The sequence below is a fragment of the Ictalurus furcatus genome, chromosome 21 (genome assembly GCF_023375685.1).
Source record: "Ictalurus furcatus strain D&B chromosome 21, Billie_1.0, whole genome shotgun sequence".
Lineage (NCBI taxonomy): Eukaryota > Metazoa > Chordata > Actinopteri > Siluriformes > Ictaluridae > Ictalurus > Ictalurus furcatus.
In genome coordinates this window covers 4,464,929-4,480,154 of record NC_071275.1, presented here as the reverse complement: position 1 = coordinate 4,480,154, position 15,226 = coordinate 4,464,929, and the positions used below count along the sequence as shown (strand labels likewise).

Sequence of the window (15,226 nt, the reverse complement as noted above, 5' to 3'; positions counted from 1 at the left end):
ATTTCGTAGAATGCCAGTGCCCTTGGCGTGACGTACGACTTCCGGTTTACTCTCGACATCTTCCAAACGTCTCTCTGATTGGTTCTTATTAAGCAAACAACCTTCTCATTGGATATTACGACATCACCTGCTACGCCTTCAAACATCTGATTGGTTCTTATTGAACAACCCACTTTTCATTGGATAACAGAATTTGATAGCCCCGCCTCCAAATAGAGGACAGTGGGACAGTCTAAAAAGAAAGATGGCGTCGCTGAGGTGTTTTCTTCGCTCTGGGAAGGTTAGTTACACAGATTATTTAAAATATGAATAATAATAATAATAATAATAATAATAATAATAAAGTCAATGAAAGCCGGTTTTAATGTTAACCGTGTTGTTGTTTACAGAATGCTGTTTCATTCGTTCTCCGGAGGGAGTTTCACAGGACGCCGTCTGCTGCTGTGCAGGTTAGCATTGATGCTCTAACCTTCATTACCGTTTAGCAATCGGTAGCAACGCAGATTTGTTATGTTACCTTTATTCATACTTCGTATTATATGTATTTACAATAATTTTAATTTCCATGCCAGATATTTCCCTATAATAAAGTATAGATAAACAGCTCCAGTCAGTGCCTACTGCATGTCAAGTTGACTTGGTAGTGTAGATAAATAGCTGACATGGAGGTTTATCCAGTGTAACCCCTATAATGTGTACAGTCTGTGTGAATCCCAAATCAGTCCTCTCCTGAGAGACTGGAATAAAGTTGCCTTGACGTTGGACGTTCGATATTCGCGGATATGCGGAAATTAAGGGACTGTCTCTAAAGATACATACAACATTGTTAAACACGTTTCTAACTTCAATAGCATTTGAAGGGAATGACTTACAGTCACACAACCAACTGGAAAGTGTTCATCTAGGTGTCAGGTATGAGAAACACCTTTTAGATCATTGATATTTAACCCTACAATGCATGAACCAAAAAAAACCTTCACGAATGCATAAAGGGGGTTAAAATGACCCATACTGTATTGAATGGTTTTCTTCAAAAAAATAGATGTCCTGTTAATGAAATAATTAAAAGAAATGATGATTCACGAATGTTTTAATATTTCAAATATTTTTATTTTATTTATGTGCATGTTTAGATTGTGGATGGGTGCCAAAGGAATTCAAAATGATTTACATAGGCAGCACTTCCAGTCAACCTTTTGAGCCCTTTTGAACTGCTTCTCTGACATAGAAAGGCTTGCCATATGAAACCACCTCTTGCAGCAGTGACATTCAATCTGAAAAATGATCATAGTAATCTTATCAAATTGCTCGGTAATCAATTAGTTTCTCTCTCACCCTCTCTCTCAGTCTCTCTCTTTCATTCACTCACTCTCTTACACACACACACACACAACACACACTTGTAAACAAAATGGGGTGCCTATAAAAATGTTATAACCATTGCTACATTACCCACCCAAAATGTTTTTGCACCACCACCCGGGGATTTTGAGGCAGCACATAATGAGCAGTAATGTCCCCTCTTGAATACTGAAAACATGCAGTTATATGTTAGCTCTGTTGGTAAATGGTACATACTGTAAATAGCATTACCATATATTTACTACTTAATACTACTACTTAGTATGATGTTACAACATGTGTGGTTTTTCTGTGATAAAAATCTATACTTTGTACCATAGTCTAAATGACGGGCGTTTTTGTACAAGTAATAAATTACCTGAGGCTTTCAGAAGTTCCTTTGCCATTGTCAGTCGCAGATGTTCCATGGGCTCCTTGGATGAGTTTATAGTCAGATGGCAAGAGATATTTGGAAATGCACCAACAACTTCTTTTGCCATCTGCATGAGATAAGATAAGGTAATGTTTTTTTTTTATTGTCCATGGGAGATTGTTTCACCACAGCAGCCATACATACAAACAAACAAAACACATGCATCTAAATCCATTAATCATGTTCAATACACTATTTGCATAATCTACATTGAAGAGCCTAAGCCTCCACATAAAGTACAGTTTGCTCTGACGCTTCCTCTGTGTAGTCTCAATTTACCCGCTCCATTTTGGTTTGTTGTCTAGGTACACTCCAGGGTTCTTACAAAACTGAAATAAATCAACATTCTTCTCCACAAATTCATTAGAACTGTGTCAGAGTTTATTATAAGATAAACTCTTTGTTTTTCTTTGTCGTACAATTTATTGAGGAAATCCAAACTGCATGACAAACACTCCAAAGCTATACCAGTCCTATTGTGTGGAATGGTTCATGTGTCCTCCATTCCATTTTATGTCCACCCAGTCACATTTACTGAGACAGTTTCTTCTCATCTTGAAGTACTCTCTAGGCAGTGTAAATAAAGAAAATCATGAACATTATTCATGTAAAAACCTATTTATTTGTTAAATCTTTGTTGAGTCAAAATGTAGAGAAAGGTGACCAATCAATTGCTTCTCTCCTACCATGAAGGGTTTGTTTCCCAGCTCATGGGGTATATTCCCGATCACACCCCCACTCTTCTATCCTATATTGCCTTGTCAATTCTCTACTATCCCTACCCCAATAAAGCAAAAAAGGCCCCAAAAACAATAAAAACACATTCTTGTGATTTAAACTACTTTAAGGTTAATCTTTTTAACCATATTTTTACCAAATGTTAGTACAAAATCCAGACAATAAAAGTTGTTGTGAATCTTTTTTTTATTTATTTAAGAGACCCACTTTGTTGGTCAATTTAAACGAATGTTCTGCATTGTGCTCTCCGTTCTCTTTACAGGCCATATAAATATAATGATATTATTAGAAAGGCAACATTATCCATTTTCCTTTAGTGCTTAAAACACAATGTTTGGAAAAAAGTCTGTTAAGGGAATCAAAATGATTGACAGGATAACATTAAGCATTAAAACATTATTACTACTAATTTCCTATATATGTAGTATATGATAATTATTGTCTTTTAGATATCTCACTCACTTTACACTTAACAATTATTGTGAATTGCTTGGTACTTTATAGTAAAAGTTAATAAGTAAAATTGTCACCACCACTTGAAAATAGCATTGGATTGTCTAAGAACAAAAGATAAAAAATAAATTATAGTTACCTCATCCAGTGTTTCATTAACATTTATTCAATATACTCAACAATGGGTTAGCATTGTCATTTTTACGTAAGTTAATATATTCCTCTATGTTCAGATTGTTTTTCAATCGTCATAAGAGCAATGCATTTCCCAAAGGGATGAATAATTTTTTCTTACCTCCCCCACCAGCCATTTATGTGGCTGGAGTGTTTTCAGCTCTGAATGATGCAGGATATAAGACCTTTTTTTTTGACCTTTGACTGTGTGACGGCAATGACTCTCACATGCTTTCTTAGACCACAGAGCTTGGATCTGCAATGGGATATTTGAATATATTATAAAAGGTGGTATGAATTAATGTGAACAAAAGCTTTATGACATGATTGAGAACTGCATAATACCTGGGCTGATGTGTCCTCTGAATGATCCTCAGATGTTTGCTTTTGTTTGCTTCTGGTGGATCAAAATACTTTGAACTATGCTTTGCTGGTCTTTGAGTTTATGATCTCTTGGCCCATTGCTGCTCTTGTTGGTTTTGTGACTGTACATCATTCCCTTCAAATCCTATTGAGCTTTAAATAATGATATATTTTGTGTATGGGCCCATTCTGCAGTGAAATTCATGTCTAATTTAAATGTGATTTAATAGCTTATTTTGATAAATATCAAAAATCTAAAAGGTGTATCTAAAATACCTGACACCTAGATGAACACTTTCCAGTTGGTTGTATGACTGTAAGTCATTCCCTTCAAATGCTATTGAAGTTAGAATCGTGTATAACAATGTCGTATGTAACTTTAGAGACGGTCCCTTAATTTCCGCATATCTGCGAATATCGAACGTCCAACGTCAAGGCAACTTTATTCCAGATCCTGAGAGACTTCCGCAGTCACCAAACAAAGCAACCAGAAATGCTGAGTACCTGGTAGAGGTGTGTTGGGAGCTGGGAGGAGTCCAGAAATATGCCCTGCGTCCCAATTGGCATACTTATACTATGCTCTAAAAGTATGTACTCTTTTATTTATGAAGGAGAAATACATACTTTTGAGTGTGTATTTATATAAAGACTGCAAGTAGTGGGACGTACTAACACGTTGTGTAACAAAAGAGAACACTGTCACCATAAATAACCTCCTCCTTACGTTTCAGCTCTTCTTCCTTCGTTATTCTTTATATAATTTAAAAATTTAAACTTTATATATTTTAATTTATCGTTCTCGTGATTTATATTTCCTTGTTTCATTTACATCTCTCTAAAATGCATCCTTGAATTCGGCGAAGCAAACCGTGACAAAACTGGTTATGGGTGATATTGGCTGAAAAAGTGTCCAGGGGTCCACGCTTTGAGAATTTACCGGAAATACTAGACCAGACTAGGTACCTTTCGGGATACTCGTTTCAATGTACTACAATTTGGGACACACTAATTCTCATCTCGGATATTGTTTAGTATGGATAGTATGCCAGTTGAGATGTAGGGATGCATTTTCTGATGCTTCTTCAGCATCAGTTTGAGAAGCAGTCTATTAATGTTATTAATAGCTTTTATATGACAGTGCGTCTGATTTCTCGATTCTGAACGTGCGGATTCATTTTCTTTAACAGCAGCTCAGATGGCAATGCCAGCACTTTTTCCAATCACAGGTTTATGTCTAATGCAATCATTATATGTTGTCATGTCACTATATATTTTATAGTAGCTAATAATTCACAGGGACTTGTACAGTGGACGTGCCACATAATTTAAGCCTAATAAATGGATTCTACAAAGTATGTCATATAGCATAGAAGACATATAATTATTGATATGGTCATGCTTTGTTTCAGGAGACATTTATGTAACAGTTATGGAAGGAGTCTCTGGTGTCAGCCTGTTGTACCAGTAACTGACGTTTCCCAACGGGAGAGTGTTCAGGACTGTTGGGTTTTTGTCTCATGAACTTGTTTCACAGGTTTTCATTCCTCAACATTAAATGTACGTATAAACAGTTAAAAAGCTCTGCATGTTATAGGGATGTGATATTGCAATTAGGGATGTCACGATACCAAAAATTTAGTAGTCGGTACTGATACCACCAAAAGTACAAGATACCAAAGTCGATACCACGGTGTGGTTTAAAAATAAAATTAAAAAGTCTCCTGGAGGATGTCCTCCTCTGGCTGATACTGGCGAAAAGAGGCTATCTGGCTATCGCAAAAATTACATGGAGCATAGCATTAGCTTGTTTCACGGCCACAATGCCAGCTGCCTCAAACAAACATGATATAGGGCCCGCCTTTTAGGTGCTTCACCAAATACCAGGTGTTTCCTCACTTTGTTGAACGATAGCATCGGTTACACACCAGCTTCAGCGCATCAATTATGTTTGTTGTCATCCACCTTGAATGCGAAGTATTTCCATATTTGACTCTTACCACCTTAACTCTCAACGAGTCGGGTGGAGCTAAACTTGTCGCCATTTTCTTTAGTGTTTCCCGTGTGCTTGTAGGCATCCTCCTTCTTCTTTACCACTTGTGGACCGACTAAAACACTTGCGTGTATTTGCTGCCCCCGTCAGTTCCGGAAGAATTGCAACCCCTGTACCTTTATTACCAATGATACCTATGCTACTGCAGAAAAACAACTACAGTCACGTTTTAAGTTGGTACCAAAGTATCGGTTCTTGTGACATCCCTAATTGCAATACATATTGTAGGACGATAGAAACAGAGTGAAACTCCTCGCAACACTCCAACACAGAACAGGCATCAGCCCAACTAAAGGATGAACTTGTACCTATTAAGGGAGGTATTTCTGTTGTTTGGACTTGATTTGGGTATAACAGATCAGACACCGACCAGAAAAAATAATTTGTATGGTATGCTGCAGACCAGTCATGAATGAATGCAATTATTATGTATAGATAATTTTTTCATCAATTTTAGATAAAGCATAATGTACCCTGAGATAAGATATTGTCCATATTGCCCTTCCCTAGCGTGTTTGCATAGCAATAAATAAAACATAAAAAAAATTGCAATTTTTTGCAAATTGCTGTGGGATAAGGACCGTAATGCACTTCAGGCCATGCTGTTATAAGAAAATAATCCACTTCAGTGTGGTTACGCATGGCTCGAAATGCGTTCTCCTTATGTAACCGCAGCTCTGACGGTAGTGTCGGCTGTAATTCAAATCAGGTTCATATTAATGAACTCGTTCTAATATGTTGTTTCTATAGAAGAAGTTTTTCACAGGGACTTGTATGGAGATGGGCGCTCTGCATAATCTATGCCTAATAATGGATAAAAACAGATTTAAAAAAGTGTTGTAATTTAACAAAGAAAAACGTGTAATCACTGATGCATTGAAATTTTCTGTAACAGAGAACAGAGGGCTTTGTGCTTTCCCATTTCTCAGCAACACAGTAAGCTGCCTTTTATTTTTTTGTTAACTTCGAGAGAGAGAGAGATTTGCACTCGGCAAATCACAGTGGTATGAAGATTAATAAAACACTTTAGGACTTTCAGTTACAGGAAAATAACCTTCACCTCAGGCCTCGTATTTGGCTGCTTCACACCATCCCATCATGGATTATTTTCCTATAAAAGCATGCCCTGTTGTGTTTTATCCCTTACTTATTCTGTCCGTAGTGTACTATACTGTATGTCAAATTGAAATCCATTTGGTCTTGAGCCTGGAATTGAAATTTCATATCTGGTAGCGATGGAGTAAAATAATTGATTGGTTTTAGGGTCGTAGGATGGCACTTTTGCCACAAGTCTGTGAAATGTCTGTCCTGGTGAACTAGTGCTACCGTTGTTTAAATAGAAAAGTCTAGGACCGACAACAGCTCGGCCACAAAGCGATAGACCACACATCACGTAGCAGGAACACCGAGTGCAACACTTAAAAATCGTTTGCCCTCGGGTGTGTCACTCAGTACAAAGCACCAAACTGCCTCTGGCAGAAATATCAGCACAAGAACTGTGCATTGGTAGCTTCAGGAAATAGATTTCCATGGCCAAGCAGCTGCACACAAGCCTAAGATCTCTGTGTAATGCAAAGCCTTGGCTGGAGTGGTGTAAATCACACCACCACTGGACTCTGGAACAGTGGAAATGTGCTCTCTACAGTGAGGAATCACGCTTCACTATCTGGCAGTTTGGCAGATGAATCTGAGTTTGGTGGATGCCAGGAGAACACTACATACTGGAATGCATTGTGCCAACATTAAAGTTTGGTGGAGGAGGGGTAATGGTCTTTTTCAGAGTTTGGGCCCCTTCAACTTTGTGGGAACAGTTTGGGAACTTTGTGGGAACAGTTTGGGAACTTGTGGGAGCAGTTTGGCAAATGCCCTTTCCTGTTGTAGCATACCTAACAACCTGAACTAACAAATGCTCTTTTGACTGACTGAGTACAAATTCCCACAGACACAATACAAAATATTGCAGAAACCCTTCCCAGAATAGTGGAGGCTGTTATAGCGGGTCGGGGGGGAAATTAACAACTCCAAACACTAAAATTCATGCATGTTATTATTTATTGCAGGTGACAGTGAGAGATGCTCTTAACCAGGCAATGGACGAAGAGCTGGAGAGGGATGAGCGTGTGTTCCTGCTTGGTGAAGAAGTTGCGCAGTACGATGGTGCTTACAAGGTCAGCAGATGTGGTGGTGTTGAGACTTTTTGCTCATTAAGCTAAAAAAGTCTTTTGTACTTTGTGTTGTTAGTCATTTGGTGTTTTGGTAATGTACTGTGTCCATATTTCATACAGGTGAGCAGAGGTCTTTGGAAGAAGTATGGCGATAAACGCATCATTGACACACCCATTTCAGAGGTGAGCAGAATTTGACTGAGTCATTTACTCATTTCCCAGCAAGTCCCAGCATGATTTTTGCAAACACCAGATGAACAGAAAAGTATTGGATGTGGCAAATTGTTTATATCATGGGCAGGTACATGCAAAAACAAGTATAACAGTGATAATATGCAGTAATGTGAAAAAGTAAGTACACTCCATGGAAATTGTTTTTTTTGACATATTTGGACAAGGAAACATTTGATCCTCTTTGAAACCGTGCCTATTAATAAAGTTGATGCACTCTATGAAATGACACAAACTTGGCTAGTAATTTTCACAATATTAAATGAGCAAAAAACAGATCAGTCACATGGCAAAAGTAAGTACACCCCCTACATTTATCACACCTTCAAATCGCATTCAGAAAAAAAGGTTGTGGATGCCTATGAGTCTGGCAAAGGATTTAAAAAGATCTCCAGATGATTTGAAATGCGTCATACCACTGTATGGAAAATAATCTACAGATGCGCGGATTTCAAAAGACTGCCAATTTGTCTAGGACTGCCCGTCACAGCAAATTCAGCCCAAGAGCAGACCGTCTGATGCAAAAAGAAGTCTCCAAGAACCCTAAAATTTCATCACAGGATCTTGCAACTGTTGGTGTCAAAGTGCATGCTTTTACAATCATAAAGAGATTGCACAAATTTGACCTGCATGGGAGGTGTGCCAGGAACAAGCCTTTTCAAGACTACAGTTTGCCAATCAGCATATAGGCAAAGACCAGGCGTTTTGGAATAATGTGCTCTGGACAGACGAATCAAATCGAGTTGTCTGGCACAGACCAAAGACAGCTTTTCAGAAGAAGCATCTCATACCAACTGTGAAGCATGGTGGATTAAATATTATGGTTTGGGGTTCCTTTGCTGCTTCAGGGACTGGACAGCTTGCATTCATTGATTCAACTATGAATTCTGCATCATAACAAATAGTGCTTGATGATAATGTGAGGCCATCTGTCCGAAAGTTGAACCAAAAGTGGGTCTTTCAACAGGATAATGATCCTAAGCACACTAGCAAATCCACTAAGGAACGACTCAAAAAGAAGAAATGGGGGGGCTATGGAATGGCTTAGTTGAAACCTGCATTTGAATCCCATTGAAATGTTGTGAAATAGATAGGACGTGCAAGAAAACCCTCAAATATCTTGCAACTGAAAGAATATTGCATGGAAGAGTGGTCAAAAATAGCCATACGTAGAATTTTTGGGTTTGACCTCCATGCTTCCCCTGATTGTCACATTGTTAATGACTCTTGAATTAGAATTACAGTATAGCACTGCCATACATTGACACTTGAAAGTTGGGTTAGCTAGTCAGAGTCTGCCATGTCACATAAACAACTGAAAAATTATAATCCATATAATGTGGTTTTATTTGTTTGTTTTTGTTTTTTAGATGGGCTTTGCTGGCATTGCTGTTGGTGCAGCCATGGTGGGTTTGCATTTTTACTTTCCTCTTTATATAGTAATAAGGTTTTAGACATTTTGCGTCACCTGCTATCAGCAAAAATGCTATGAATTTTGGGAATGTCTGGAGATTATTAAAAGATCTAGCCAGTGTGTGATCCATCAAGTCCTTATCAACTCTTCTGCCTAGAACCTTATAAAAAAAAAAGTGAATAACTGACTAATGTTTAATTTTGTCTACGTTTTCAGGCTGGCCTGAGGCCCATCTGTGAGTTCATGACCTTCAATTTCTCCATGCAAGCCATCGACCAGGTCATCAATTCTGCAGCCAAGACGTACTACATGTCAGCCGGTCTGCAGCCTGTGCCCATTGTGTTCCGAGGCCCCAACGGTGCGTCTGCAGGAGTAGCAGCTCAGCACTCGCAGTGTTTCGCTGCCTGGTATGGCCACTGTCCCGGGTTAAAGGTCGTAAGTCCCTGGAATGCAGAGGACGCCAGGGGGCTCCTTAAATCAGCCATTCGTGATGATAATCCAGGTAAGATGGGCTATTACAAGTATTACAGAAAAATAAAAGATGCACAAATTTGATAAACATTGCCCTAAAATATTCAGCTTGTTCTGAGCAGCCGCTAAAACACCGTCTGAGCATGTCAAGCTAGTGACTAGGATTTTCCTGCTTTCCTGTTACGTGATTAAACTGAAGAATAAATGTTTTAAGATATTCTCATTGTCTTGCTGTTGTGTTGTTTTCTTGAAACAGTCTAAGATGTTGCATTAGTAGCAGATACTCATATTTTCCCCCAAGTCTCTGCACTTGGTAGACACTGCTGTGTAGCTTGGAGGTTAGACCAAGCTGGATATTTTCTATTTATTTATTTATAATCCCAAAGGCAATAAATCTGTTTATTAACATTACAAAGATCCCAGATCCCACAGTTCTTTAGAATAATGTTAAATCTACTGTCTGGCCAAACTCTCACTACAGTTTTATAAAGCCTATTTTACTGGTTTCCTTAGCAAAACTTCATGGCATCATGTCTTTGTTTGTTAACTTTGTTGTCTGGTCAGCATTTTAATGTGTTTAAATGTGACATAATAGTGTGCTTGCTAAAAAGCCAAAGTGAGCAAAACATTCACTGTAGAACCATTTGGAGGCCATTTTAACCTTTACTTATTTTCTTCTCTGACTTTCCCAAAAGTTAACAGTACCTTTTTATCTCTCTTAATTTGTAAGGATTTTTATTAGACTATGAATAAAATTGCTTTGGGTAAAGCATAGTCTAGAGCAGTGGTTCTCAACCAGGGAGAGATCGGAAGGGGGTGCAAATTGTTTTCAAGAAAAAACACAGACAGGGTATCATTTGGGTTCTCGTGTATTTTATTGCTTTTCAAATAGAATGTGCGTAAATGAAAAACCCCGCGTTCCCTCTCCCTCTGTATTTTCTTTTTGCTGGGGAGAGGCGGAGCTTAGCCTGCCTTTTATCTAGCTGTCAGTGCAGACCAGTATTACCAACTTAGTGACTTTTCAGACCCCTTTAGCAAATTTTTTTGGAAAAAAGAAAAAGTGCCTAGCTACAAATCTGGCGACTTTTTGGACAAACCTTAGCAACTTTCCAAATGTCATCAGTACTGTCCTGCAAGCGCGAGGTCTTGCTTTCGCGCTGCACTCACACCTCTCTCTGCGTCTGCTCTGTTCAGTGAGAGTCTGAGAGCCGGAGATTTAACAATGTCATGGATAACGAGACGCGCCCTTTGTCCCGATTTACATCATTCATATGTGAATGTTTGTAGAATGCAAGACGAATGGAATGCAACATGTATAAAATAGTCCATGTTATTACAGCCTAGCTCTCTTGTTCAAAGTAGTTAGTGTTCACAAACATTTTTGATCAATCATGTTCCATACCTGTCCGTTATATAGTTTTATAAAAGTCATGTTATTTTAAAAAATCATAAAAGTTATGAAAAGTAATTAAAGTACAAAAGCAAAAAAAAAAAATCTATCAAAAACAGATTATAGATTAGTGTTTTTTTTGGGTTTTTTTTAATAGAGTAGATAACTATACCTGGTCTCCTCCAATATGATGGGGGGGCTTTAGTTACAAAAGGTTGAGAACCTCTGGTCTAGAGTCTGCCTGTTAAAGGTGACCAATGCACACAATTTTCCACTTGGTTCAAATGTAGTCAATCAGCTAATGCGTTTATTTTAGTTTTGAACTGGGCCTATGACACTAATGTAGCTAATAAATAACGAAAGTCTGATTCGCTCAAAATGTTTTCTCTAAAAATCTTTAATGTAAATGTATGTCTATAGACAGTCAATATATTACAATTTTGTCCTCTCTTATGTCACACAGTGGTGATGCTGGAAAATGAGCTGATGTATGGCGTGGCCTTTGAATTGTCTGCGGAAGCACTGTCCAAAGACTTCACCATCCCCATTGGAAAGGCAAAAGTTGAACGATCAGGTAGGAGAGACTCAAAGACAAGAGACAACTCAAATGTTTATCAGACAAATCTCACAATGAATGACAAATGAATGAATCATTTTGTGGCTTATGACTGTGTTTCCATCAGGAAGTCACATCACTCTCACCTCGCATTCCCGAATGGTTGGTTATTGTCTTGATGCTGCTGCTGTTCTGGCCAAAGAGGGGATTGAGTGTGAGGTAAGATGCAAGTTTTAGCTAGATATTATACAAGTCAAAATGCATCAGTCTCTATAAGCCACATTTGTCAATCAAAACCTCTCCCAATAGATTACAGTATAAGCTAACTGGTTCATGACCTCTTCATGCCCCATAGAGTAATCAAATGAGTATGCAATGCTGTGAAAGTTTTTCAAAAACAGATTTCTTCTGTTTTTGTGTACATCTCATTTTGTTTCAGAAATTAAAACAAAATCTGAGATAAAACAAAGGCAGCTTGATTTAAACACAAAACAGTTTTTAAATGATAATGTTATTTATTGAAGCAAAAAAGTTATCCAATACCATCTAGGCCTGTGTGAAAATGTATTTGCCCCCATAGTTAGTAATTCCCCAAATCTATGAAACTACATTCATAATGGGGTTCAGCTGGACTAGACACAATCAGGCCTGATTACTGCAAACCCTGTTCAATCAAATCAACACTTAAATAGAACTTTTTCAACAGCATGTAGTTGGTTTAGAGGTCTTGCCCAGTAACACCCTATGGCACCAGTCACAGGAAGAGTGCCATGTTGCAAACTGTTCACCGCTATCTGTTTTAAAAAAAAAAACACAAAAAAAACAACCACTAATTATTTTTAATAATTATGTGGCATTTGGGAACCTTTTGCTGTTATATGATGTCAAAAGAGCGGTCACTGCCAGTAAACAAACCCATCAGAGAGATAGTGAAAATAATATTAGGTGTTAAAAAGATAGAAAACACTGGTGTGAGCTCTGGAACACCAAAAGGCCTGAAAGACCACAGAAAACAGTTGTGGTGGATGACTGAATTATTTCCCTGCTGAAGGAAAAAAAACCCTTCTCAAAAGTTGGCCAGATCAAGTACACCCTCCAGGAGGTTGGCTTATCTGTGTAAGAGTCAAGAGAAGTGTTCACCAGAGTAAATACAGAGGGTTTACCACAAGAATGTAAACTATTGGTAAGCCTCATAAACAGGAAGACCAGGATATAGTTTGCCAGAAAAATAAAAAAAATAAATCTGTACAGTTCTGGAACAACGGATGAGACAAAGATCAACTTGTTGCAGAATAAAGGGAGGAGAAGAGTATGGAGGCGGGTCAGAACTGCTCATGATCTGAACTGGTTTCCTTGTATTTATTGATGTGACTTCTGATAAAAGCGTCAGGATGAATTGTGAAGTGTATAGGGTAATATTATCTGCTCATATTCAGCTAAATACAAAAGAGCCACTAAGTTCTCAGTGTTTAAAAAAGCAGATTTGTGTCTTATGTGTGATAAAGCTATCAGATTAGAAGCTCCCACAAGTGTAAATGCATTTGGATAAATTTTTTTCAGTCTACAATCCAGATACAAGACGCATAAAATGACCAGGTATAGTTGGGGCCAATAAGGAAGCTTGTGTAATTTAATTAATTAATCGTGTAATTCTCATGATCAGAACACACCGAAATACCAGGGATAGTATTCTGTATTTTCTTGTTGTTGATAGTGTTGTCTTAGTTTTGTTTATTTGATCCTGATATACAGGTGGTAAACCTGCGCACCATCAGACCCCTCGATGTAGAAACTATCGAAACCAGCGTGATGAAAACCAACCATTTGGTGACTGTTGAGGGAGGCTGGCCCCAGTTTGGAGTTGGTGCTGAGATTTGTGCCAGAATCATGGAGGGTAACCATTCTGTATTTTTTTTTATGTTTACATTTTTAAAAAAATTATATTTCAATTGCTCTGCTGCATATGGCACCAATTATATGCCACTTATCTGAGCCATCCAAGCCAACATGTATTCATTGTTTAGCTATAACAAATGGTAAATATTTTACAGAATTTGCTATTGATAATGGCTGGTTCTTCGTTTACATGCTAAAGGCTGTTTGCTCTGTTTTGTCATTATCATTAATGAGTGTTTTACTTTTGCAATGGAAGAGCTCTGTTTAAAACTGAAAAGACTGAAATGTCCACCTGCTCAACTCCACTCATCTGTTCTGATAAGTTGTCCTCTATACTTTTTTTTTTTTTTTTAATAACCGTAGGTCCTGCGTTCAACTACCTGGATGCCCCTGCTGTCCGAGTTACCGGAGTGGACATCCCCATGCCATACGCAAAGATTCTGGAGGACAACAGCGTACCACAAATCAAAGACATCATCTTTGCAGTGAAAAAAACATTGAATGTGTAGTAGGCAGCAAAACTGTTTTTTTTCACACACGCTTTCAGGAAACTTGGCCCTAAAAACCATTGTCTTTCCCCGAGCCACCAAATAATAAACCAGAATGGATGTACTAAGAGTAGTTAAGATTCTCAGAAGTGTATAATGGTCTTTCTGTTACATGATGGGTCTCAACCAGTTAACCAGTGGATGTCTTGTTTGTATCTACAAGATGCCTTTTGTGATAAAAGGGATATTTATTACCGATGGATAAAACCAGTCTTTGTGTATTATGTTCTAATATTAAGCGGAAATTAAATAATAGACACCACTTAATCATGGAGACGTCACTTATTTATATCCTCTTTGGGAAGAAGTGTCCTTTATTGCTAGAAGTGTAGTCTTGTGAAGACTTTATGCAAAATTCTCTTTTATTAAACAGAAATGACAGATTTTTTCGCCTTCAAAATAATTTATTATTATTAAAAAAAAAAAAACCTTTAGGCGTCAAATGCCAGGAGACAACTACTGGTGAATATTAACAGTGCAGTTCAGTGACCGTTGGAGCACAAGAATAAAAATTAAAATGTTTTATTCATTAAGGGTACGTAGTGAGAGCCGTGTCACATAGGATTCTATGAAATAAAAATTTAGAGAGCAATATTTGTAAATATTAAGCAATAAGAGTAAATATTTGTGCCATACTAGTGCAAATAAGGTTGTAAGACTTGGTAGGGCAAAGCTGGAGCCAAGTATATAGGCACAGTTTCTCTGACAAATTGTCTCATGTTTGCAGAATTGGTTCAGTTCTAGGCCCAAAATCCTGCTGGAACCATGAAATTATTGCTTTCTCACAATGACAACTCAAGTTATTTACATAATTACCTATATAAATAACTTTCATAAATCCATAGTACAAAATAATCTCTTTGACCCCTTTCAATCTGGATTTCGTCCTCTACATAGTACCGACACTGCCCTCGTAAGGGTTGTCGATGACCTATTACTTTCTAGCAGCTCCAGTTCTCTCTATTCTTCTATTATTCTGTTAGTTCTGCTTTTGATACTGTCT

The 15,226-nt window shown here is 37.8% G+C and overlaps 1 protein-coding gene across 1 annotated transcript; it reads left to right on the top strand.

The window, feature by feature from the left end:
- The first annotated feature begins 154 nt into the window (after positions 1–154).
- pdhb (pyruvate dehydrogenase E1 subunit beta) lies at positions 155–14,485 on the top strand. The gene is made up of 10 exons (XM_053652512.1): positions 155–280; positions 390–449; positions 7,613–7,720; positions 7,838–7,900; positions 9,319–9,354; positions 9,579–9,864; positions 11,687–11,797; positions 11,907–11,998; positions 13,532–13,673; positions 14,039–14,485. Exons 1-10 carry the CDS (start codon positions 245–247, stop codon positions 14,182–14,184), a joined length of 1,080 nt encoding a protein of 359 aa, XP_053508487.1. The 5' UTR covers positions 155–244; the 3' UTR covers positions 14,185–14,485.
- The last annotated feature ends 741 nt before the right edge of the window (positions 14,486–15,226 follow it).